Below are 26,804 nucleotides of genomic sequence, written 5' to 3'. Positions count from 1 at the left end.
TAACACATACACATAAACCATGTACACGTCGACTTATTTTTACTTAAAAAAACATCCCAGAATTGCACAAAAATGGCATTGCGCACACTGTTCACTATATCCATGTACACTGCTTTTTTCTCATAAATTAGAAAAATTTCACGAAAATACATGACAATTTTTTGAATCTTTAAACCCGGTAAAAAGAACATATATAAAATTACCAGATCGCGAAAAAGTATATACCCTTTCCAAATATGAACATTTCCACGTATAAAATAAATAAAATATCCAAAAACTTTTACCTCTCAATTATCTATTATATTATAAACATCACCAATGAATTCATATCGCAAACATTACAAATACTTATTTAAATTATGTCAAATATTTAAATTATTTCCATGCACGTTTACTTCAACTAAAACGTATACCAAATTCCTACAAACATAAAATTCACAAAATAACTATCATTTAATTAAAATATCACTAAACCATGTACACGTCGACTTATTTTTACTTAAAAAAACATCCCAGAATTGCACAAAAATGGCATTGCGCACACTCTTCACTATATCCATGTACACTGCTTTTTTCTCATAAATTAGAAAAATTTCACGAAAATGCATAACAATTTTCTGAATCTTAAAACCCGGTAAAAAGAACATATGTGAAATTACCTGATCGCGAAAAAGTATATACCCTTTCCAAATATGAACATTTCCCCGTATAAAATAAATAAAATATCCAAAAACTTTTACCTCTACATTATCTATTATATTACAAACGTCACTAACTAATTCATGCCGCAAACATTACAAATGGTTACAAATACTTGGTGTCAAATATTTAAATTATTTCCATGCACGTTAACACAAATTACTTTACTTCCACCTTACATTTAGAACAATGCATAAAAATAATATCCTCAAATAATTAAAAATACTAACTTACCTAATCTTCTTCAGAATCTTGATTACGTGTCTGATAAACTTTTCTTATTTCTGTTTCAGGATCTTTAAAATCATACTTATAGTTCACAGCAAGGTACCAGATAAAATAAATAACTTAATAAAACATCTTTACTTCTATCTCGCACAACCTTAAAGAAACACTTATTACTACCCCTTTCAATCCCACTAAATACCCATTTCGAATTCACTTTAGTTAGAGCCATGGGATCCAAAAATTAACGAACACTGTTTCACACAACACAGAATAAAGCCAAATACAAAATTTCCAGATTTTTTCCCGATTTCCCCCCTTTTCCGATTAAAGAACCGTAATTCGTCCATTAATATCACATGACATATCCCATGATCTCTCATTTCCCTCACACAAAATAATGCATAATCGGAACTGAGTACTGCTCACATTATTACCAAAGTCCCAGGTAGTAACCTTTATCGCCTCCAAAATGTCGCCAAACTACCAGTTACCATATTCTAAAGATCAGCCTTATTTTTTAATGTATTTTCAAGCATGGTTTGTAGTGCAAGTTTTTAGGTAGTTTTATTTCTAGACAATTTTGGCTAAAAGTAGTAAATCTACTGGCTCTTTAATGTATAAATTATTGTCATAAATATTTTAAAGTTCCAATTTTGTTTTATTTACTTATTTATTTTCTTTAGGAGAACAAATTGATATGGGGTGGGGTCAGAAGATGTTTGTCAGCTGCTTAGGGGAAGGCCTTCCAGTAGGTAGGTTTCATGCTGTGAAACAAGTTATTATTTAGAAAACAATTTGTTTCATTTTTTTTATTCTTCCTTGTTACTTATTTGTGAGAATTGATGTGGATTATAAAATCATTTATTCTAATTTTAGCATAAAAACAACAAAAATGTATTATTATTTACACACAAGAAATTTTTAAATATAATGGGACTGGATGTTTTCAAGCTGATTTTTGCCTATCCAAAATGAAGTGATTTTTTTAAATCAGAATTTTAATTAAGAATTATGCATATGTTTGTATTTGCAATTTTTTCTAAATTTTCTGCATCTTTCGCTGCCATATTTCTTGTAAAGAAGAATAACATTTTCTGTTTATTGTATTCTATAAACATCAAGAATTCTGAGTAATGGATAAAGGCAGAAAATGAACTTTATGATCACGTTATTGGCAGGCAGAGTGAAGTTTGTAAAATGCACCAAATATGGATATAGTTGATATATATCACTATCATTCTGTATAATATATATCAGGGATGATCAAACTTTATATCAGTAAGATGTTGGAATTCGGGAAAGCTTGAAAGCTGGAACTAGATTTTCCGAAAGCCACAAGTCAATATTTACATTATTTTATAAGTAGTGAAACAGTTGTCACATAGAAAGAAACTTTTGATTCTGAAAATCATTCAATGTCAGTTTGACTTACTTTCTTTTGAACATTGAGTAGTTTTAGTTTATTGTGTTTCATACATATTTTTTATTTATATAATCAGTAAGACGCCACTCGCCACAGGCTATGCTGTGGCCACCCCTGATGTACATGTAAAGATGACTATGTCAAACCCACATAAGCCTTCCTTTGAGATAAAATCCTACAGTTATGAATGCTGAAAGAAAAAGACGTGCGTGGGGAGGTCTTTTTCTTTCAGCATTCATATGGAATAAAGATTTTAAGGAAAGAAATCGATGAAAATAAAAGCATTGAACAATAATGAACATTAAGGATTATGAGTAGTGATAAATATGGAAGGTGAACTATTGGATCACATTATTGACAGTTGCATTGCAGTTTGTAATATGTACCAGTTACAGATATAGCTGATATTCATTCCTAGCGTTCTGTATGGTATGTGTGTAAAAATGACTGTGTCAAAGCCCACACAAAAAAGCTGTCAGATAAAACTGTACAATAATGAATTTTCATATGAAAAGACTGCATAGGGTTTTCCCCACGTGGGGAAAAGGTGTTAAAGAAGGAAGTTCATGAGGATTAAAGCATACATGAAAAATCTTCCTTGCGAAAAAAATGCACAAGAAATTCATATATAATTACCAATTCTCCCAGGTTTGTGTCTCATCACCTTTTCTTCCTGTAAATCACCAAATCTCCTGATTTTTAATTTTTAGCCTTTAATAAAGTGTTTTATTTATTTATTATTGTTGTTGTGTGCATGTGTGTATAACATATTTTTAAATTACTTTCAGTACATAGGTAAAGTGCTGAAAGTAATTTAGAAATAAAAATTCAAATGCTGAATCTATTAAGCTGTTACAGAAATCTATTAAAGCCAGAACTAAGCAATATATTACTGAAAATGTATTAAAACATTTTAAATTAGCAAACTGGTTATCCATGAAGTTTTTCACATCTAGAAAAATTTTCATTTTGCTAAGCTATACAAATTCCAATCTGATGATTTTCCAGCCTTCAAACACTGTTGTAATATTTTGTTGTTTAACAAATAACTATATGTATTATTGGAGTGGCAATGCCATATTTGTATCATGTAACCATTGCTCAGCAATGTAAGAAATTGTTTAAAATTGTTAATTCTGAAAGTTTTACCAGCAGGTGTATGAAAAATTTGTAACTAAAAGAGTGTATTAAAATTATCTATCTCCGTAAACTAAAAATAAAATTTATGTTTAACTAAGAGGATCATCTGTTATTTTGTTAAATACTGCAAAATGCGTTACAGTACTTTTTCCTGCATCTTTCTTTAAAAGATGATATCATTCGTGATTTTTCCAAACTTTTGGTCTTCATTTCTTGCATTTATATGGTTGTTGCTAATTACAAAAAATAGGTTTGTTTAATTATAATTTTTCAGTTTCATTATTTGGTCCAAATTTATGATTTTGGTGCACTGTAGATAATTAAATTAATTTTCATTTTTTTTTTTTTTTTTTAGTTATTCTTGATGCACCAACTGGAGGGACATCTGATGTGTGGTATTTAGTTCAGGAAAAGCTATCCAGAGTATCAAAGGTATGTATAAATCTTAATTTTTATAATATTTTGTGAAATATAAGTTTAATTATAAATGATTTATTATTGTTGTTGTTTATAGGTTTGTGTTTATGACCGTGCTGGACTTGGATTCAGTGATTTACCATTTGTGGTATGCTAGATTGTTTTCATTATTAAGTATTCTTTTTGGTATATTTTTTTTAACAAGGCACCAATTAGTAACAAACATAAGCATTAGAGTTAAATCTAATTAGATAATGGCAGCCCTACAATACATAAAATTCCATGCTAAAAATAACTGTTTTAAGTTAATGTTATACAGAGTGATCAGTTTCCACCTATAAAAACATCAGAGAATTGTACAGATTCAGCATTGCACACATTAAGAATTGTATGTATATCTATGTATTATCAATATGCAGTGCTGTTCATGATGTGATATAAATAGGCTACTATATTTGCTGCTCTGGTACGCATTTAGTGATCGGCATCTCATTAATAAAAAAGTAGCTAACCTCTAATGGTGTCCTAAACATGATGCAATAAAACATAATTATAACAAAAAATATATAATCTCAATGAACTGCATTTTAAATCAAACAAGGAAATAACATAAGAATGGAAATACATGTTATGTAATCTACGCAATACAAAAAGGAAATATCGACTTACCTTATTTAGAAATTTCTGCTTCTTCGTTATGTGAGACACACAGAATTCCTTAACAGCATCCAAAAATTACTTAAAATTATATAAACTAAAATCTCTTTACTGCTGTTCCCACATAAATTTACAAAAGTAAAAATGAAAAAATATTTTCCGTACTGCTGGACTGTCAAGGCATTTCTTTCGAAAATCCCTTTAAATTACACCCCACATACCTTCCACGGTGTTGATATGAGCTCCAGTTTCCAAATCCTTATATCTCAGTGTAATTTACCAAGAGGTGAACAAAGCCATTTAGATCTTCAATTACACACCAGTCAATCAATGTTTTCTTTCCCAATCTTTCTAAAGTGTACAGAAACTTCAGTTTAATCATACCACCAGGAGGCATTTTACGGTAATTTTACGGTAATAAGCAACATACTTCCTAACTGACATCCAATGCAGAAATAAGCCCTTACAAATATTTTCAGATCAGTCAAATTCTCTGCAATCACGTCATAATAGGGTTTCCATAACATTCAACTACTGAGGTTACCATAAATGAAACAACAACTTGGCAATAATCCAAGGGGCACCCTAAAATATAGACTAACCAAAAATTTATCTATGAAAATTAGATAAAGAGAACTTCAATTTGGAATAGGAAAAGTGTAGCTACTGTGTCTCTGATTATCATTTGAAATGAGTTTTATTCAAAATCAATACCAAACTAACATTATATTTTTGCTTAATATTAAGTTTTACATTTCTGTGTTTTCCTCCATTAATGTTTGAAGTGGAGAAAAATTTGTATAGTACTTAATATATTCCTTTTTTCTCTGGCCATTTAAATTTCTTTATTGAAACATTCTGTAACTGTATAAATACTGCTGGTTTTAGATAAGAGCCATACAGAGAAATGATGGATTATATTAAATAAATAAATAACCATAAAGTAGATCAATTGGAACATGAATAATGGTCTGATACACAAATAAAATAAACAACATACTTCCTAACCAAAATCCAACACATAAATAAGCTCTTATAAATATTGTTGCGTTTTTCTTTTCTGACACCAGTTATTTTCTTCCTTCACGTTCATATGGGGTTCGTAGATTTGGAGTGAATAACGACGACATTGTATCGAAACACATGTTTTATTTACCAATGTTAATTAGATAGCCCAAAGTCACTCTTACAATCGTTGAACTGCTATAAACACGCTGACACGTTCAGCAACACAGCCTTCACACTGTCAGGCAATAACGGTAGAGACAGCTTCACTACAAAGCACCTGAGTACAGCTCCCAACTCTGCATGGTTGTTCTCGGAACTCCACTTACTCTCGAGACTCTCCACATGATGCACTCGACAATACACAAGAGTATAGCTCTCGACTCATCACAGTTGCCAAATGTGGCAACCCCGCCTTCCTTTGCCATTTTATGGCAACCTTAAAACTGCTTTGCGAGGAAGCTATCTTACCATGCTTGTACATTTCGTAACACTGCCCCCTCCCAAGGACTGCACATCCTGGGCAGTACAACCCTTGATCGGAAGCCAAATTCGATACAATCCAAACGGTTTAAAAACATACAGGTAACATAACTAAAGAAACGAACATTTGCATTACATACAAACTTTACATAGAAACTAGATAAGAAAACTCATGCGCAAGAATTATGGGTACCCCTAAAAATTAGAAGCAAATATTTACACTATGTACAAGTTATATACACAAATTAAACACATAACAGTTTTAAATTATACAAATTAAAGTTAAAAATGAATTTCAGTCTCAGTCTTTTCATTAAAATATACCCGCTTCAAATACCTTTCCACTGCAGTTCTCAGATATATTTATGTTTTGCATATCACAGTCTGAAGATTTAGTCCTTTCAGACTTTTCATCCACAGGGAGATGTGAAACAGTTTGTTCACCACTCTGCAGTTCATTCGTAGCATGCATACAGTTCACGTAGGTATTTTTAACAGATGCTACATGCTTATTTTCCTTCATTTCCTGGGAACCAGCTCCAAATTTTGCATCCGAGTTATGAACGGAACCCAATTCTTCGCAAACACAAGTATCCAGGTTTAGAATCAAGTCCTTGTCTGCACAATCAGCACACATAGTTTGTGTTCAGCACAGAAGCACACAAGATGCACACATAGTTTGTGAGGTGGGCGAATTTTCTTGCAATACTAGAGCACACTGCTTCAGCTGTATATCAGCTTCTTCAATCTCAGTATCACATGAACTTTCAGATGGTTCAACACTTGCTGATTGCGTTTTCATAACTTCACTATCAGTTTCGCATTTTCACTTTCTTTCACTTCCACTTCAGGCATTTGAGAATCAAAAGCTTCTTTCCTGTCTTTTATTTCTTCATGTTTTCATTCTTTTCTTTTAATCTCATTATATGTTTCATCCATTATTTCTTGATCTTTCTCAGGCAATTCATTAGCTACTTCTTTCATTTCTTCATCCTTTGTTTCTTCAACTGCCACTTTTCTCATTTTCTTATCATCTTTTATGAATCCAATATCTTCTGCAAACTGCACTTTCATCTGTTGGAGTTGCTCTTGCACCTTATCTTGGCCAACATTTGTTTCTTCTTGTCGGTTTTTTTTTTTTTTTTTTTTCTCTTCCAGTCTGGCTTTGATCTCAGCTGTCATCTCTTTATATCCAGCTTTTATCTCATCATATCCAACTTCCATCTTTTCTTGGAATTCAGCAAGCAAGCTTGCTGCAACACAGCCTTCACACTGTCAGGCAATAACGGTGGAGACAGCTTCACTGCAAAGCACCCGAGTACAGCTCCCAACTCTGCTTTGTCGTTCTCAGAACTCCACGTACTCTCGAGACTCTCCATGCGATGCACTCGACGATACACAAGAGTATAGCTCTCAACTCAGCACAGTCTAAGACAAAACTCGATGATGCACTAAAAGACTCTCTCAATGCACTCGACGACCAACTTGCCGCTAGACTTCGAGGCACTTGCTCAATGACTGACTATCAGCTCCTTAAATGAGGCACAGACACTCGCCCTCTCGATGAGGCACACACACTCAATACTAACTGACTGCGGACCAGCAGGGTTTATATAGCTTTCGACTTGTGTTCGAGAACATTCTGGGCTAAACCGGTAAGAATTCGTTCCAGAAGGTTCTCCATCTGTCCATGGTGTATCACCAAATGGGCGATTTCATGCCAAATACGACAACCCTAAAACTGCTTTGCAGGAAAGCTATCTTACCACGCCTGTACTTTTCGTAACAATATTATCCCATCAGTCAAATTCACCGCAATCATGTTATAATAGGGTTTCTATAACATTCAACTACTCTGGTTACCACAAATGAAACAACTTGGCGATATTCTAAGAGATACCCTAAAACACAGACTAATCAAAGTAGCCTCTTTCTTACCAAACAGATGAATAATAAAACCTTACTTACGCATTAACGCCACCGCAGCAGCAGATTTTAAGGGCCGACAATCTACACCTAAAATTTTTGTGACAAATCATAAAATAAAACACTTTATTTAAAATCAAAATAGTCAATCGGATTTTGGTGGAAAATGGGCCGATATAGAGTTTAACATAAATTCAAAACAGTCTCTATTTTCTTTGACCTGATGCTGTCGCCATATGAACTCTACTAAATAAGATTCTAAATGATGTCTCGCTGTCTCCCTATGTCTCTTGTTCCTCCATTTAGCACTCTTTTAGCCCCACATTCTCTCAACTGTTTGTGTGTGAACTCCTGTATCAGAATCAATATAATTGTATCTATGATTAACTTTAGCATCTAGGAATCCTTCTTTTGCTATTCTAGTTGTTTGGTAACCTTTCCAACTGTCAGAATAAATTGTGCTACCATCTGCAATGTTTTCAATAATTTTATTTAGAAGGGTAGAGCCAGTTCTAATAGGAACAGTGACAACAAACAAATCTTTTGTTTCTCTACATATACCACCAAACACCCACTGTTCAGGTAATACTCGACCACAATTATTTTTACGCTTGGTAAACAAACTTTCATCAATTTCCACAATGCGATCTGGCCCACCTACCTTCTTGTTTGGTTTATTCTCCATATCCAAGACACATAATTCGCGCATGTAATTGTTCCAATCTATAACAGTTTTATCCGATAAATCAAGTTGCTTTTCACAAAATGTCAACTCCTCGCACAAGCAGTATATGAATCTCAAAGCTGAACAAAATGGAACTCTGCTTCCTTCAAACCAGTTGTCTTTTCTAAGTCCCACTTGGTGATCACACTGTCTTAAATTCAAATGTACGTTTACCAAAATAAAGTTTCATATCGTGCAAATTGGTACATTTTTGTTTTTTTTGGTAAAATATTTCGCTTCTGAAAAAATAAAATTGCATCTTCTTCTGCTCCTGAAAAAATAAAATTGCATCTTTTTCTGCACCTGAAAAAATAAAATTGCATCTTTTTTTGCTCCCAAAAAAATAAAATTGCATCTTCTTCTGTGTTTGGCGAATCCCAAAGACGCATTTTCGTAGCACTAAAAAATGGGCGTCAAAAAACAGCAAACAACAAGGCAAAAAGGAATCCAAAAGACAACTGTGGGTGAACAACAGGATTGCTCTTTATTGGCGCATCAGCACAACTTCTGCTACGGTTACGTTAATACATAAGTACCAATAAAACTATATACTGTTATTAATTTCAAAGTATAATTGCCTATCTGTTATAGTTAATATGCTTTTTTGTTATGAGCAGTATATTAATCAATGAATGAGAGAAAAATTGTTTTGGTTAAAGAATTTAGAAAATATATCAAAGTGAAACTGTGATAAAATTAAGTATTATTATTATTAGTTAGAGATCACAGAGCACTAATTATCTAAATCTGTCAAAATCTACCCAGCTCTGATTAGCAGACAGATTATATAAGCCAAATTTGTACTGTTCAGTTTTGAATGCTTTTTTGACATTTGCCTTCTCTTACTGTATTGAAATGTGTATTTTTTTTTTTTTTTTTTTTTTAAATCTTGAAGGTATTCTTTTATATTGAGATTGATACATCACAAATTATTTTTAGGCTTTAAAGCTGTATTGGGTTAGTCTTCCTGCTTTATAATTATTAATGCATAAAAATTTCAAAATGAGGGCAGATCATTATCATAGTGGTAGTTTTCATTTTTTATGTGTACCTTGAACAGAAAAGGATTTTTTCAAATCATATCAAATCTGATATTTCTCTATATACATAATCCAGTGACTGGATTCTCTCCCCTCCTTTTTTTGAGACCAGTCTATTGATAGTAACCTAACTTATATATATTTTAGCTATCTCTTCTCAGAAAACATTGTGCAGGGATTATACTGATATTAAATCCAATTGAAGAAAGAGAAGGATAAGCATAAAAAGTCAAACTTTAAGCAGAACTTAAATATCTACCCTGGAGTTCATATTGGCAGTTAGATTCTACTTTCCAGGATTATTTGCCTCATTACTTTTATTTGTATTATAATTTAAATTTCAGTTCACTCTACAGTCCTGATATTCATTATGGAATTTTCATAATTATTAATTTCTTCCTAAATTGTTCTGATTTCTAGTTTGACCTTGAAATCAGAATGTTCATGTCATTGGCAGTTTGTCTAATTAAAATTTGATAGTCAAAATTTACTGTATTTATATTTTAGGTACTTACAGCATATCTGTGATCAATATGTTATTTTTGAGAGGTATTACGTATATATTAAAAATTTGTCTCTCTTTCATCTTCCCCATTTTTGTACTTTTAATGGAAAAAATTGATATTATTTCATGTTTTGTGTGTAGAATGATATGAACCAGAAATCAAAAGTTGAAAACAGGAAATTTGTTTCACAGGTTGCAACTTTAGAACAGTAAGTTTTCCCCTTTTTATAGTGCATAATCTCTGTTTATATAGCTTTAAAATTTATTTGCACTTTTTATTTAACACTAAGTATTTACAGGATGACATGCGACCTTCATCATCTTGTAACAAATGCAAAGCCATTGCCACGTCCTTTCATTATGGTTGGTGCTGAAACTGGGGGTCTAATTACCAGACATTATGCCATGACATATCCTGAGTATGTAATTCAATAAGCAGATTTTTTGTGTTAGCTTTTTTTTAAATTTTTATTTATTTATTTATTTATTTGGTCTGTGATAAAGGCAAACCTCTCTTAATGAGATAACTGAGCCTTCACTTAGGATGGTACAAGTGAAATAACATTAAAAAAATATTCAATGAATAATGAAATAATTATAATTCATCCCTCAATTAGTATTCATCTACGAAGGAACAATATAAGCTATGTTATCTATAAAATGAACAAAGTGTATTAAATTTTTATTTATTTTTAAGTTAGTGAAGGTAGTTTGAATATTGCTCAACTTACACATCTAATCATGCATATGCAGTAATTTTAAGTCATTTTATGATGATTCTGGCAGGTTAAAATTTCATTCCATATGAGGATCAACATCAAATAAAATTTCCTGAGCATGCTGTGCTTGAGATCCAGTTCAAGATCTTTTGCACTTAGTTTCTTATTCTGCACTATAGTTTTAAGTTTGAAAACAGATTGAAAAATTTATATGAAAATTATTTTTTGATGTAGCAGAAATAGACCTTGTGTATTGAGCATTGTTTCACTGAAATTAGTTTAAAAAAATCTTATTATTTTAAAATTTAATTTGACTTTTAATAGATGTTGAAAATTAACAATGTTTAGCACTACACTAAAACATCTTGAGTACATATATATATTATGAATTTAATTTGTCTTTTATCTCATTTTTGATTTAGAGAAAAGTTTCTCCAGTATCCAAGTGATTGATATTTTAAGATAGAACATGGATACGAGCCTGTTTCCTTTAGAATGTTCTCTATAAAAGTATCATTCACATTATGCAGATAGTCCCTGTGTGCCATATTCCAATAATCAACTAATTGATTTAAAGAAGTGTCTATTAATATATGTAATATTTGAATTATAGTCTCATGTGTACCTGTAGAATTTATGTTGTATGTAATCTGTAAGCCTACCTACTATTTTTCTTTTAAACTAATCATGATGTATGACCAGCTTTTCAGGAAGCATGTCGATATGCAATCTTATTTTGCTTATAGCCTTTGTAACTTCAGCTTGCTGGATTTTAGGCAATACCCTTGAAAAATGTACTCTCTCTCTTTTTTTTTCTTTTTTTTTTTCCCTGTTTGTTTATTACTCTTTTATGTTCTAATCTCAAGAAAGTAGTTTATTTGCTGTAATAAAAAGAATCACCGAAGAAGAAGAAATTTATAACTTTTATATCTCTACTTGTATTATACTTTTACTTTATAACTTGTATGTTCAGGTTATCTGAATTTTTTCTCAAAGTTACATGTTGAAATATTTTTGAATGAGAAATTTTATCTGCTAGTGTACTAATCACCCTGTACTAAAATATTTATATAGAGAGATTCAAGCAAAACTTGTTCATTATTTAATTTGATTAATAATTAAATTTGCTAATACTATTTTGAATTATCTTTCTTCTAAATAGAACATTAAGCTTCTGAGCAACATGACTACATTTAAAATTTATTGTGACTTAGTACCACACTTGAAATTTATTGTGACTTGGTACATGTTACCTTATTTAAAATAGTTTTATTACTTTTTTTAATAATTGAACTATCATCCTAATGAACAGAAAATTAGGAAAACAAAGAAGAAAATTATGATGCATAATTATATAAATCTGATTAGTAAATTATTTTACATATAAAATATAGCTTTTTGTGAGCAGATCCAAAATTTCATACCACTCAAAAGTTAATAATTATTTTACATAATGCAAACTTTTTTTTAAAGCCCATTGAGGCCAAAATATTTAAGCTTCATAATAAATAAAAATATTCTTTTTTTAATAAAAACAACCAGCCTAGTATTTTTTAATTTCTTATCAGCTCTTATGTTATAAGGTATTTCTCCCGTCTTCCTAGCATGCCTTCGTGGTGTAGTGGTCAGCACACTGAGCCGGTATTTCAGAAGTCCATGGTTCAATTCCTGGCGAAGGTGATTGCTAATTTTTCATCTTGCCTGCTTCTCAGAAAATCCTAATTTCTCTACAATGTATAAAATGATTAAATTAGTAATCCAAAATGTTTTATGCTTTTAAATTTTATTTTTGGTCTTTTGGCACTTTTTCATTAAAACCGTACAATTTGGTACTTTTTGAAGAAATTTAATGTCTTAGTGCCAACTTGATCTGGCCCTTTTCTTTGCAATAATTGTCTTTACAATCATTGCTCAGGTGTGTTTCCTAATTAATATTATCACCTTTTTATGCATTTGTTTTTATATTTCAATTTCAGCTTTTATTTATTTATTTATTTATTTTTTTGATAAAGCATGAAATTATTTAATTTTGTAGAATTAAATTTCAGAGGAAATTTAAAAAAAAATAAAAAAAGTTTAGTAAAAAGGGGAGAAAAAAAGTTTAGTAAAAAGGGGAGAAAAACTTAAACTAGAAAATAAAATTAAAAGTTCTTGAAGGAAAACACGTCTAGTATTAAACCAAAGGCTTGAATAAAGAAATAAATCAAAATGCACCAATACGGTGCTGGAATGGTAACAGTTTTTTCCCTTCAATTTATATAAACAGTAAATGAAAATTATTCCAAAGCAGTCTGCTAAAAATATTGCAATATTTCTGTATTTTCTTATGAACTGATATATTTAAGACTGATGTTGCTTTTCAGGGATGTAAGTGACATAGTTTTGGTTAATCCCTTGGTAGAAGATTTATTTTGGCGTCAAAAAGAAGACTGGAATAATTATTGGTAAGTAAGAAACAGAATATGTATGTGAAAACAAAATACATTTCAAAATATGCATTTAAATTTAAGTATTTCATACATTCAATTTTTAAATACTTAATTTTTGAAGCTGCTTTTTGAATACTAAATATGTTGTTCAGATTTTAAAAATTCTGTTGAATTTGAAGCTTGTAAATTGTTTTTGATACAATTAATTTAATTTAAAGGCCACCCAGTCGGTATGGTGGTCAGGGAAGCTGACTGTGATGCCGAAGGGCCTGGGTTCGAATCCTGGAAAAGGCATGGTTGTAACTGTCTGTCCCTTCATAGGAAAGGTGATGGTGGTCCACCTATTAGATGCCTCCATAATAAAGAGACCACCACATCCGGCCTTGTATAAATTAATGGACTAGGTTACATTTGTAATTGTTCACAATCTGCCATTGGAAGAAAAAAATTATTTAAAGTGTATTTTTTCTGCAGTTTTGCTTTATTTATATTCAAAAGGAGTAAATAAATCCATCTAATAGGATACATTTTAAATATAAAGTATTTCATTATTGAAATATGTTATTTTTCTAATATATATTAAAACTTTCACGAGTAAAACACAAAATTTTTGTGATCTTATTCTAGGAATCTGAATTTACTACCAATGTTGCAGTCTTTGCAATTATCAGCTTATGCAGGTATTTCTCGAATAGCTGCTCTTACGGGTTATTTAAAATCAGACATTGCAGGTCATTCCATTCCAAAGGATGTGGAACTTAGACAGGTAGCCATGCAAAATTTATATAAGTATTTTTTAAAATGCAAATGATGTTCTTATGCCAGAATTGTTTTCCTAATTCAACCATGCATCAATTCAGTTTGTTCATAATGAGGCAAATAGCCCAGGTAAAATAATAACCTTTATGTAATGAATTATCCTCAGTCAGAAAGTGTTACTTGAAAAATTACCATTACATTCAGCTTTATGTAAATTATTTGTTAACTGTAACAAATATTTGATAATATGCATGTTAGTTACGTGAATAATGTATACAATTATTGTTATTGGAAAAAATCATAAATGTCATAGATAACACTTCTGGGTTACTGAAGCCTCTGCCTTCTGCATCATTTCTCAAAATTATACAAAATTCCAGAATTGCCTTTTATATCAGTTCCAAAATTTTGGGGAAAGTATACAATCAAAATAAATGTTAGCAAGATTTCGCAGTTATGTGTGAAAATGTACTTGAGTAATTTTGTTGTCATTCATCAGACAGTTCTGCTTGTGAGACAAGAATAAAAAGAAAGCAAACTTGCTTTGTTAAGATTTAATTCTCTTACTTCCTTACCTTAGCTCGAATTTGATTCTGTGTAACATGTAAGAAAAATTTTAAAAAAATCAATTATAGCTTGATGAATTATATTGGAATAAATTACTGATTCAAGACATTTTACATTAATCTTTTTCAGCATTTTTTTTTTTTTTTTTAAGTATTTAAAACTGAAATTTTATGGAAAGCAACCAAAGTATTTCTCATGTATTTGTAATTTATCAATCAACCTTTCATTTCTGGCAAGGATATTGCCTTGCTTGTTATTGTACCATAAATTTTCAAAATCCTGGAGGGAGCTGTGAATCACTATATATACTGTCTGTAAGTAGCTCTATTTTTACTGTTCTATCTTAAGTTGCTAACATGGAAAATAGATTTTTACTTATTTATAGAACATACCAGATATTTTCAAGATTTTGATTCATCCCATTTACAATGGTCATTATCTTAATAGGACCTTTTCCAGTTGCTGGTAATGACCGTTTTCTGCAGTGATGCTATGGGGGAAGCTCAAATTTTTCAGGTCTATAAAGTAGCATCCCATTGTCAATAAACCAGTCATCAGAATTTGTTTCAGTAGAAAATATTGCCTCATCTACAGCTAGGAGTGTTATATTTGCAACAGCATTATTCTTATCTCCTTTGTTTGGTACTGCATATAGACTAGGTTTTGGTGGTTTTCTATCAGCTATCCATTTCTCACATGTTCTGACCAATGTCCTCTCTGGTGACAATAATTACACTTGCTGTTTTCCTTATTAGGGGCTGATTTCTGCTTCGATTTCAAGTTTGCTATCAATGTTTCTTGATTTAAAGTTTCTACAAAATTTGGATCTTTTTTTTAAATTTTCTTTCATGGGTATATAGTTGTGTGGTAGCTCACGCCTCTACCACACAACTGCATATTCAAGTTGGCCCTCAAGGCACATAATAAACAGTTGTGTAGTTAATTCTTCTAGAGGTCTGCTTTCATCACTAAGAAGTAGCCAACTCGATTTGAAAGTATAACTGGTAGGAAGATTACTCAGTATTTTACAAATTAACAGCATTTCTGGGAGTCTGTTCTCTTCCTTATTTTCAAGTCCACTGTTCAGTTTGTTCCATAAATTTTTCAATTTTGATAAATGAGCTGTCATATTATCATTTGACCGACTGAATTTGAATAACTGTAAACATATGTTGTAAAGTTGGTTATAAGATAAATATTCAAATATTTTGTGAAGTTCAAGTCATATTTCCCTTGTGCTGGCAAATCTCATTACCTTTTGTAAAGTATCCTCAGTCATGGAATTTGTAAGAACCATCATAGCCCAATTATTGGCTTTATCGAAAACCCTCGCGTCATTTCTGTATCTGTTTCAAATCTCTTCAACAACAGCTTGATAAGGCTGCACTGGCCTTTTTCAGTTTTTCTTCCATGACTTCTGAAGTGTACTTGTGATAACCTAATATGAACTTAATTCGATGTTCCAAAATAGGCCAATCAATTTTTCTGCATGATGGCATACCTAATATCTTTGCAGCTTCCATTTTTGGGAAATATCTGCTGACTTACATGAGCTTTAAGAACTGCTGTGTTAGGTTTATGAACTGTCCCATTAGACTTACTAACTGCCATTAACTTTTATCTCCATTTTGCTTCTAAATTTTTCTGCACAGTAAGAGCATCCTGGTTCTTTAACCTGTTAGAGTTTAACGTTACGAAAGGAAACAAAAGTAAAAATGTCATCTGTATTAGCATATATATATTAAGCACACAGAAAGAACATGATAAAAATATATATGGTAAAAGGAACTATAGCTACAATAACTGAAACTATTGCCAAGAAAAAAAGTATAAAAACTGCACTGCCATACAAGTTGCAAAAATATAATGAAAAATATAGTCACAAATATAAAAGTTATTTGCAATAGTACATACACGCTGTCTTTTATGTACTCCCACAGATAAAAATGCCAAGGGTTAAGATCTGATGACCTAGATGATTATGAGCAGGAACATGTTGTCTACCTTTTCCAATCCATCATCATGGAATTAGGTCATTCAGATACTGCTGTATCTTGTGGTGGAAGTGAGTTGGAATACTGTCTTGTATGAAGATTAAAAATCATCCTGATGTTCTTGAATGTATGAAAATAACCAGATTTGGGGCATGTCCAGATATGCAGTTCTAATCACAGTTTCCTACATTAAGTAGCAGGCCATAAATTTTGTTGACAGTAAGGCACAAAATATATTCAGCTTTTGAGTTTCTCTTTCATGTTTGATGACTATGCCACCATTTTCAGTTCCCTAAATTCTGACATTGTAGCAATTCACTTTACCAGATATATGAAAGTTGATTCATCAGGAAAAAGTTAGAAAAAAATGTCATTTTCCAAATCTTAAAATTCTAATTTTTTTTCCATGATTGCCAGGATGCAATGCCTGGAGTAATTGCAAGTTAAATGGCTTCAGATGCAGATAATGTTTAAGCACATGCTATACTGTTGGTTGTCGAATTCCAAGTTCTCTGCTTGTGGATTTCTTAGGAGTATGTTCAAAAGCAGTTTGGATATGCTCCTCATTTTCATCTGACTTGCAAGGACAACCAGTACTTTTCTCTTTGCATGTGCAATCATCTTCTACAAGTTTCTTTTATCAGTTGTAATTCTGTTTATGGTGAGGCAGCATTTTGTTGAACTTATGACAAAATGCATGCTGCATTACAACAATGGATTCACTCTTTCCATAGAAGAATTTTTCCTGGGGTGTCGCCATTTTTTCAAAAACAAACCATAGAGCTGCCATAGACACTGAATATAACTAACAAACTATAGTGCCACTGTAAGCTTAGAATGGAATTAAACCACAGTGCCCTTGTAGACACTTAATGAAACTAATAGTTGAGGTTTAAAACTTTGAACTTTCCTTTAGCCACTTATTATTAGCCACTCATTAGAAATATGTTGTTGCTCATTAGAAATAAATATTTTAAGTGTGCTCTTCCTTTTGAATAACCCTGTTTTTTAAGAGTAGGTAACTGTGGAAGTAAAACCAATTTCATTTTGTAAAATGCAATCCTCAAGTTAAAATTCCTAAGATGGTAGATTATAGTTTTCAAGGTGTGTCATTGTCTCATATTTTGTTAAAAATCTTAGGTAAGTAGGTATTGAAATGCAAATAACTTTTACATAGACTATTCAGAAAGTAACTTTCATTTTAGAATTAAAAAAAAAAAAAATGAAAGTAAACATTTTTATTACTCAAATTTGAAAAACACACTATTCAGCTATTTTTCTATATAATCTCCATATAAATTAAGACACTTATAATAACAATACATGAGCTTGTTAATTCCATCATCACAAAATGTTGGTGTCTGAGACTTCAACCATACATGAATGCCTGCATGCAATTCCTCATTATCGTTGAAACGCTGTATTCCAAACCAGGTCTTCATGTGAAAAAACAAGTGGGAATCACTAGGAGCAAGGTCTGAACTGTACGATGGATGACCAAATAACTCCCATCCAAGAGCCATCGAGTTAGAACGGCTCTGTGGGGGCATGCAATATCATGAATGGAAAAACCTTGGAACTCAACTTTCCTCGCCGCTTGTTTTGTATCGCTCTTTGTAATTTCTTTACTGTTTCACAATATTTCTCACTATTTATTGTTTTACCATGTTCAAGGTAATTCATCAGAAGCACACCTTCTCTTGTCTCAGAAAACAGTTGCCGTGTTCTTTCTTAATGACAATGTTTAGAAACACTTCCTTGATTTTCTGGGAGAACTTTTGTGACCCACTCCATAGATTGTTTTATTTCACAAGTCACGAACTTTATTTAAGTCTCTTCTCCTGCTATGATACGATCGAGAAGTGATTCACCATGTTCGTGGTACGCCTTGAGAAATGTCAAAACTGCTGCCATGCGCTGCTTGTGGTCATCTGACAAGAGTTCCGTTACCCATCTGGCACAAAACTTGTAGTCACAACACCAAACAACAAAGTTCATGAAATTTGAGGAAACTCTAGTGAGAACTCCAAAATTGTAAAGTAGTGGTTTTCGCAAATCTTTTTCTTGATTTTCTCTACCAGTTCAGCATTAACAATGCTCAGCCAGCCACTTCACACTTCCTCGTGAACATTAGTGCGGCCATTTTTAAACATGATGCATCATTTTCTCACTCCGACTTCACTCATTATGTCATTTCCATACACCCTACAAAGTTCCCAATAAATTTCAGCTTTTTTGCGACCAAACATCTAATCACTGATCACACTTCACAACTGGCAGAATTTTCTATTCACGCACACATTTTAAACATTCACAGTGAACGAAGTAGAGATGATACTTACCATGAACGATTACAGCCGAATGCATAAAGCTTCAGTAGATGCTGCAACATCAGGATGGGGATGCTAGCGCCATGTCTCGCCATGTAACGGAGAAATATAAGTTACTTTCTGAATAGCCCTCATATCTAACAGAAAAATGCAAAATAAAGCAAGAGTTTAAAATAATCAAATAAATAGAATTTTTCACCCCCTCAAATAAATGATGGCAAAATAAGTTCAGTTCATGTAATCAGCATATTTTTTAAACATTTTGTAAAAGGGGCATAATAAAGTGAGTGATATTGTAATCAAGGTGACAACTTGAAGAGGTGTATTTTCATTCTCTTACCATATTAAGTTTTTACTAAAAATAATGCAAATTGAATGTTCAATGCTTTTTTCTTTTTGGAAGGGAGAGGATGTGTTATCCTTGCTATTTTATCCTTTTATTTTGATGTTGTTACACCTGTTTCTTGTATTATAAAATATTATATCCATACATTTGTAATTTTATGTTAAGTTTTTTGAATATATACATTTACTTTATAGATTTATCATTTATGTAATCCTAGTCACATGAGTGCAGTTTTTCAAGAGCATCTTAATCTCAACACCAGCTTTTCTCAAATGAAGTAAATATTGTAGTTTTACTTTATTGTATAAATTGTTTTATTTTTAATCATTCATTAAAATTCATGGAGATGACAGAATGTTCAGACAAATTTTATTTTTAGTGAAGTGTGGCAAACAAAGCCTTTTCCTAAGAATATATCTGTGACTGTGGTAAACAGCGAAAAGTTTGAGAAATTTCCTCCTTTTCTTCAAAAGGTAAGAGTATAAGTTTATTGTTATATATTATTATTGAGTATGGTGTATTATTAATCCACATTTTAATATTTAAGCAGAATGAAGATATATAATTTTTTTTTTTATATTTACTCTTTCAAAATGAAAAGGAATTTTCGTTTACTCTTGTCTCAAATTATCAAATTTTTCAGAATTTTCTAATATAATAAAAATTTTTTATTAGTGTAAATATTGCTATTTACTTAACAATCATGTGTACTTCGGTAATGATTACTGAAAGTTCTCCATTTTTAAAGATTGTGTGAATTTTCTAAAAAAAATTTAAGATGATGATACTTATCATCAAACCTGAGTACTAAACTTAAAGTACAGGCATGTATTGCATTTTGTTGTCATTATGGTGCTCAATTTCATGATTATAAATTTAGAAATGTGCCTTCACTTTATATTAAGATTTGTATGAAAACTTATGATCTGTATGCATTTTAAATTACTTATTTAATCACATTTAATCCTTTGAGCTATTTCTTATTATTGTATAGCAAACTTCCTAGTTGTATGCTTAGCCCTTTCTAACTCTGGTGTTCAGCATATATAATATTTGCTGAATAGTAAATACTTAGTAAGAGACCATGAATAGTTGTAAGATGGCAAGAATAAGAGGTTAATTAGTTGTAAAAAGTTGAATGTAAAGAAGTAAGTTGTAAGAGGCCAAGAATTTTAAATGTTTCCAAAAGTATATTGTTTTTGCTGTTGTTAGGAAAAAGAAAAAAAAAACCATTTTGCTGTTTTTTACTTTACCCTGTAATTATTGTCTTCTGAGTGTATGTGCCAATTTGGGGATCTACAAAATCATTTTTACGATTAACTTTCAAGTGCTAATCCAACTTTTCTAACTCTTCTTCAGTATGATTTCCAAGAAATTCAGTATTTAGTGTTTCGGTTTTCTTCCCTACTGTATGGAAATGAGTTCTTTACCAAAGAATATATAAATCTGAAAACTGTTAAAAAAGGAAGAAAGAAAATAGAAGAAAAAAAAAAAAGTGTACCAAGAAGATTTATTATCTCTCTTCATCAATAATTTTTTTTTAATTTTATTTATTATTTTTTACAATATACCTACACATGACCTTCTTATTTATATTCTTATAGAATGTTAAACGTTTTATTAATGTTTTGATAAATTTGAAAATTTAGCGACTTTTTAATTATCGCCAATATGATAGCAATTAAGGCATAAACAGCCTCTTATGTCACATCTGGTTATTAAATAAGCATTTTTAAATGTTCTAATCTTTTACTGCAATATAATATATTAATTTAAGAATTATTTTTCAGTTTTTCATGTTTTGGGACATAAGCTTACTTGCATTAATGTATCTTGTTATTGAATTGTGTATTTTGTTCCTTGCTAGCCTTAACATGCTATTCTAAAGTTCTCTCTTTTCTTTCTTTCTTTCTTTCTTTTTTTTTTTTTTTTATTAAAAAAAAAAAAAAAACAGAATCAAGTCTTATTGCCTATCACTGAGCTCAAATGTTGCTGTCATTTATTTCTGAGTTTAAGGGATTAGTAATAATACTCATTGGTTTAAAGCTATTACAAAAACATAAGACATTAATTTGTAAAGGTTTTTGTATATAATTGTTGTAAGCCTTTCTTGAATTACTAAAGTATAACTGCATGCAGTATTAGAAACTTAAATATTGAGTTGGCAAAAAAGTAATTTCAGTTTGCACAAATTCATTTCCCTACATTGTGTTTATTTTGTTAATCCTTTTTTTTTATGTGTGTGTGTGTTTACAGAAACAAATTATGCATATTTTTGTTCACAGCTGTTAGTTTATGGCCAATTTTAACATGGGGCACAAAAATAAACTTTTTTGATATATTTTACTTTCCCTCCCCCCATAAAGACAAAAAAGTGACTGTGGCTGACAAAGAAATATGTGAAGTTTATGGTGTTGATTGCTTAATGGAACACATGTGTCAGAATTGTTTAAAAAAAATTTCATTCTTGAGGTTTTTAACTTGAAAAAGAACAATATTTTGAGCCTCCTGAAATTGATGATGCCAAATTATGTAATTGAATTGAATCATCATATAACTGTGTGAGAGATTGCAAAAAGGTTACATGTATGACACACAAGAACTGAAATCACATAACATGTCTTGGACTTCGTAAGAAGCTTGATATTTGGGTTCTGCATGATTTGAAAGAAATTTACTTAACGCAACGAATCAGTATTTGTGATATGCATTTCAAATGTAATTCAGTTGGCCCTTTTTTTAAATGAATTATCACTAATGACAAAAAATGAATCATCTACAATAACATCGGTCAAAAAAGGCCATGATCCAAGCACGATGAATCAGTACAAATCATATCAAAAGCTAAATTGGAAAAAGATCATGCTGTCACTTTGGTGGAATTACAAAAGTGTTGTGTATTTTGAGCTGCTTCCAAGCAACCAAACAATCAACTCAGATGTTAGAGAAAGCAATCAAAGAGAAAAAATTGCAAGGGAATTGTGTTCCACCCTGACAGTGTGAGGTCTCGCACATCTTTAACAACAAGTACAAAATTATTGAAGCTTGGTTGATAAGTGATGTCCCTTCCGATATATAATCTCAACCTTGCATCATCGAAGTATCATTTATATCAATGGTAAAAATTTCAGTGGTAAAAATGAATGGTAAAAATTTCAGTTATAACGATGACCTTAACCCTTTTGCGCCTAATGGGACACATACGTCCCAAACAAATTTTTAAAAATGCTTTTGGGATAGAAACGCTTCTCTGTCTAATGGGAGACTTTCCCACCAGTCCTGCCAATTTTTTTGAAGGTATTTTCATTTACAGAACATAGATGGCACTACCGTACGTAATGCAATTCCCACGTTTTGAAGTGTTGTAGTAGCTCATTCCATACTCTACGAACGTAAATAGTTTAGTTTTGGAAAATACTGCCTATTTTCGATTAAATTTTGATTTATCCATAAATCTAAGGCCAGATAAGTTACTCATGAAGCGGATTACCTCTAATAAACTGGTAAGTGGCAAAGTTTTACTTCCATTTTTATTATCGGGACATATGTGTCCCTCTTGTCTTGGATAGTAGGAACACATTGTCCCAACAGTCCAATGTGATCATTTCTCTAGATATTATATTTTTTGGTTACTTTTGAAATAGTTGTTTATTATTTTTAATTTAAGCACAAATTAATTCAATCTAAAATGACTTGACGCCGGGGACTTACTAATGAAAAAATCAAAAAAATTTTAGAAGAGTCAGATGACAAAGATATTGATTTGGATGATAAAATAGATGATCCCAATTTTCAAGATCCAACGCACAATTTGCAGTACTCATCTGATTCAGACGAGTGTGAAATGGATATCTATCATGATACCATTCCCCAAAATATAAAGAACAGCAATGCTTTGAGTGATACTGATACGGCATCACTTTCATCAGTTGATGAGATACCATCAGCTAATGCTTCAGGCTGCAAACCAATCTTATGGTTTCATGTTGATTCAACTTTCCAATCTCGAATGACAATTCCAGCAGAGTCATCGCCTAGTTTGTTATTCAACTTAAATCGTTCAGCAACCGAATTGGATGTATTTCTCAAAATATTTCCAAAAAGTCTTATGATTTGGATCTCTCAGTGCACAAACCAATGACTCGAATAGTTAGGACAAACAATTCACCCTACAGACCCCTCTGAAATTATGCTTGTCCTTGGATGCATGCTTGTCATGTCTTACAAGAGGGTGCCGAAATTCTCTCATTATTGGTCATTCTTTGGGAAACGTATCAATAAAAAATGCTATTTCAGGAGACAGATGTAAAACGTTGCTGTCGAAACTATATTTTGCTGAAACAGAAAAGCCAGAAAATACAAGTAAAACATATTATATTGACAAGGTTGTTTCATGCTGAAACAAACCTTCAAACAGTGCTGAAGCGAAAGCTCATATCAATCTATTGATGAATCAATGGCGAAATTCAAGGGACATTCATCCCTCAAACAATATATGCTGATGAAACCTGTGAAAAGAGGGATAAAAATTTGCCAGCGATGTGATTCAAAAACAGGATATGTATATGACATGAACATTTATTCCGGAAAAGAAACGGGTGAAGTTCAAGGCCACTCGGGGAACATGTAATATTAAAGCTAACGGAGACAATCCGAGGTAAAGACGTGATGCTTGCGTTTGACCGATTTTTTACAAGCGTGCACCTGAGGGAAACCCTGAAATTTCCTGCTGTTGGTATGTGCATAAATTCACGCAAAGATGTTCCTAATTTTGCAACAAAACTAAGCAAAAGGAATGAGGCTGAATTTCTCGTAACTAAAAATGGAACATTGTGTGAGAGATGGCTTGATTCAGAGGAAGTGATGATGCTAAGTAATTGCCACAAAGCTAAATACGCAAATGTAAATCGCACCATAAAAGATGGAAGCAAAGAAGAATTTGAGTGCCCTGTGGCAATCCAATTCTACAACAAAATCATGGGAAGTGCCTTGCAGATCAAATGGCAAATGTCTATGAATTAGATCGAAAATCTTGCAAGTAGTGGAAAAAAATATTTTTTCGCCTATTGATGAGTGCAGTGGTCAACTCATGGATTGCGTTCTGCGAACTCAAACATTGAAAAACCCCACTTCTTGATTTCATTGTACCTCTTGCAGAAGCCTTGATGGTGTCTGGAAAGCTCAACGCACAGCATCAACGCCATAGAGGAACTGGACACCCATCCAAAACATCATGAAGCTTACTCAATGTTGGTGACCATCTGCCAGTGACAACAAAAATACGACGGCGGTGCCGTAAATGTGCACCACAAAAGAAGGAATCATGCACTAAAATAATGTACACGATGTGTAATGTCTCATTGTGCATTGATTGTTTCAAATCATACCATTCATAATTAAATTTTTATGACTAGAAAATCATTGGTTTTCTTTACAAAATTACTCATTGAAGACTACTGGGACACATATGTCCAAGTGGTCAGGACTGATGGGACATATATGTCCTGGTCTTAAATCAGTGTTCAAAATTTTTCTAAAAATATAACATCTTAGTTTTTAGCATTCTAGTGTGCCCTACTCATAGTTTATGTTATCAAAATTGTTCTGTTGTTTAAAAAAAAAAATATTGCAAAAGGGCTAAATCGTATTTGTTTGAATTTTTGTTGATAAAGACCTTCTTGCTGATAAAATTCTGTGAGCACTGAATCGAGGAGCAAAATGTTATCAAACAGAATGGAATATATTTGGCTCATAAAAGTTTGTGTGTAGAAAAAATTTGAGTCACTGAAAAAAAACAAAATTACTTTCTTCCAACCCACTACGTAATAAAATTTGATGTTTGTAAATTTTAAAATTTGTATATTTTAATTTTGTCAGAGGAAAATTAATACATGGCACATGGCAGTTTGTTAATCAAAACATTACATTTTGGATATTTCTCTGAATTGCAACTATAATGCTATTAGTGTTATGTGATTTGTCGCATTTTATATTCCATTTTGAATTTTTTTCCCAGAAATTTGATTGTTTTCTTTTCTTATGTGTTTGATGATTTTATACAGTATGATTTCTTGAGAAATATTTCTAATATATTATTTTTCTAGGCATGGCAGCAGTCTCAACTTTATTTACGTCAAAGCCTCCATCCAACAAGTAAACATTATGTATTCGATGGTTCCACTGAAGAACTCCTTAATCATCCTGAAATTGTTGTCAGTAGAATACAACAACTTATTTACAGATGGCGAGTTAATTTTAACATTTTTCCCACCGTTCATACTTTCCGAGAGCAAGAATCATTATCAGCCTAATTTATTTCATATAAATAGTGTGTGATTATTTTTTCCCATAATAATAATAAATTCAATTTTTCCATATACAATGAAACTTTATTATATCATCATTATTTAGTAAAACTATGAAATTTAAATTTTGATAAAATATTTGTGATATTTAGTCTTAATATTTTTTCATCCTTTCCTGCATTATGATTTTGCAGAAATATGATGGCTACTATGTAATAACTACAATTTGTAACAGCTAATATGAATTATAAATTCCAGTAATATACCCCTGCTTTCAACAGTCTTCGAAACTATATATAATACTTATTACAAATTCAGTTATAATGTATAGCTCCCATTAATAAATATAAGCTATTTGTAATGTGTATGCACCACTTTGAACATTTTCATTTTTATTCTGAGAAACCCTAATAAATAAAAATTTTCCACAATAAAGTTTTGCAATTTATCAAGCTATGGAAGTGCTATTGAAATTGAAGAATGTTGAACTTCTATAGCAGTGTAGGCCAAATCTCGTGTCAGTAAGAGCCGCACGTTTGAATTCAGGAATGTTCGAGGGTCACATCTAGATTTTCTAAAAGCACAAGTTTATATTTACATCATTATAGAAGTAGTGAAGGAGGATTCAAACAGAAAGAATGGAAAAAGAGTCTAAACTAATTAATTACTTCCTCTTGGACACTAAATAGTTTTAGTTTACCATATTTCATACATGTATTTTATATGCATAATGAGTGGCACAAATTGCCTATGAGAAGCGTATCAGGCTCGCAAGCCGCAGTTTGGCCACCCCTGCTCTATGGAGTAAATAGATATTTATATATGATTTAAAAAGAATAAAATTATTTTTAATCAACTTGTAAATGATTTAACAAATTTTCTCTTTCATAATGAATCAGTGAAATAAGAGTTTTAAATCATCAATGGTAATATTTATTTTTTAAAAGTATCTTGAAATTCACACTGTGGGAATTTTTTTTTTTTTTTTTTTTTTTTTTTTTTTTTTTTTTTTTTTATGTAAAAATTTAAAAGAAGTAGGATTACATTAGTCTTTCAGTTGATATTCTAATTTCATTAGAATTCATTAGATCAATTAATTAGACCATTT

The 26,804-nt window shown here is 31.4% G+C and overlaps 1 protein-coding gene across 3 annotated transcripts in view; it reads left to right on the top strand.

Moving 5' to 3' along the window:
* Positions 1–26,552, top strand: part of LOC118194179 (uncharacterized) — a 29,099-nt gene extending 2,547 nt beyond the window's left edge. For 2 of the 3 annotated variants that reach the window (XM_035365386.2, XM_035365385.2), the window contains exons 3-12: positions 1,611–1,679; positions 3,846–3,922; positions 4,005–4,055; positions 10,389–10,456; positions 10,547–10,666; positions 13,330–13,410; positions 14,023–14,161; positions 19,586–19,668; positions 19,771–19,864; positions 25,496–26,552. In XM_035365386.2, coding sequence (XP_035221277.1) covers positions 1,611–1,679; positions 3,846–3,922; positions 4,005–4,055; positions 10,389–10,456; positions 10,547–10,666; positions 13,330–13,410; positions 14,023–14,161; positions 19,586–19,668; positions 19,771–19,864; positions 25,496–25,702 — 989 coding nt within the window. In that variant the 3' untranslated portion in view covers positions 25,703–26,552. The remainder of the gene's footprint in view (positions 1–1,610; positions 1,680–3,845; positions 3,923–4,004; positions 4,056–10,388; positions 10,457–10,546; positions 10,667–13,329; positions 13,411–14,022; positions 14,162–19,585; positions 19,669–19,770; positions 19,865–25,495) is intronic. The other variant, XM_035365387.2, reaches the window with a different exon arrangement.
* The last annotated feature ends 252 nt before the right edge of the window (positions 26,553–26,804 follow it).

Source organism: Stegodyphus dumicola, chromosome 7 (assembly GCF_044657685.1).
Source record: "Stegodyphus dumicola isolate Sdum_Otavi_A_Nest chromosome 7, ASM4465768v1".
Classification (NCBI taxonomy): domain Eukaryota; kingdom Metazoa; phylum Arthropoda; class Arachnida; order Araneae; family Eresidae; genus Stegodyphus; species Stegodyphus dumicola.
The sequence above is the reverse complement of the archived record's forward strand: the minus strand, read 5'-3'. Positions and strand labels throughout refer to the sequence as shown.